General features: G+C 51.1%; 1 protein-coding gene across 1 annotated transcript; it reads left to right on the plus strand.

The window, feature by feature from the left end:
- Positions 1-315: 315 nt before the first annotated feature.
- On the plus strand, positions 316-1252 carry H257_19432 (hypothetical protein; the record flags this gene model as incomplete). Its single annotated transcript, XM_009848576.1, has 2 exons — positions 316-513; positions 959-1252. 2 exons carry the CDS (start codon positions 316-318, stop codon positions 1193-1195), a joined length of 435 nt encoding a protein of 144 aa, XP_009846878.1. The 3' UTR covers positions 1196-1252.
- Between the last annotated feature and the right edge of the window lie 26 nt (positions 1253-1278).

The raw sequence follows: 1278 nt of genomic DNA on the forward strand, positions 1-1278 counted from the left end.
GAGCCCTCCTGGAAGTCCGACGACTTGCCCCAATATAAGCGTCGTCTGGCCGCGTCTTGGAAAGAGACACGAAACCTCGTGGAACAACAACTGATCACCGTTCAAAACAAGAGTGCAAGAACCAAGGCTAACCAAAAACCCATCGAGTTTGGCGAACAGACAGCCGTCTGGGTCCACAAATACTTCGCCAAGTCGACTCGACCAGACGATCATCGGACGACTAAGCTAGCCACGGATTGGCATGGACCCTTCCGAGTCGAACGCAAAATGGGACCAAACACGTACAAGATCGACATACCATCACACCCTGACAAGATGGTAACTGTGAACGTCGACCGACTCAAACCATTTCGGGGCTACTATTCACGATCGTTCGACGACGAGATCCCCGAAGCTGACGAAGCTTGCGACGAATTGTCGATCGACTGCCTACCCTCGTCCAGCTTCGTGGAACGAGTGTCCTTTCCAGATGACGACGTTGCTTACTCGTCTACCTCGTCGCCGATTTTCCGGGTAGTTGACCGGCGACGTCTACCTAACTCCCGCGAAAAGGAGTACTTGGGCGAACAGACCTTTTACCCATTTTGACCTACCCAACACCACCTACCCAACTCCGTCGATTCATTTGTAATTCGACGAGAGGGTCGAATCTTCACCGCGGGACTTGTGACGGAGCTGGAGCATGGGCTTGTACTACTACACCACTTCGTGGTACCGCCATCGCAAAGGTATATTATTCGACGGGCCGACCATCTTCGAATTCGACCGTCTTGCCTTTTATTCAACACGACCTTTCCCCAAAGGTCGTCAGCTTTAGCTAGTTTTTAGATAGTTCACTTTAACATTTGCCTAACATTGGATCTACTCCTTTCTTGCTGTGTTCTTCTTGGCCAAGCCGAGAGTATCCGGACCTTCGTAACTTTTGTGCGTCTAACCCCTTCGACCGTCACAAGTCAAGCAAGCTCTGGAGGAACTCCACAGCTTGGGAGTGGCGCATTGTGATGTTCGAGCGGCCAACGTGTTTGTCCTGCTCAGCGACAAACGAGTCATCTTGGGCGACTTGGAGTACTGCCGACCCTTGGATGCAGCGCCGCCCAACATCCAGGGTGCTCCCATCAACAATCAATTCAAAACAGCTCGGAAGTTGGACGAACATCAGTTTGAAAGGTTTAAGGACGAGTTGGCCAGTATGTAGTTAGCTGTGTTGCAACGATGTCATTCGGAATATAATATCCGTCTTAATCTAGTGCGTTTACTCGAGCGGCGGTGGATCACTAC

Source organism: Aphanomyces astaci (genome assembly GCF_000520075.1).
Source record: "Aphanomyces astaci strain APO3 unplaced genomic scaffold supercont1.589, whole genome shotgun sequence".
NCBI lineage: Eukaryota > Oomycota > Saprolegniomycetes > Saprolegniales > Verrucalvaceae > Aphanomyces > Aphanomyces astaci.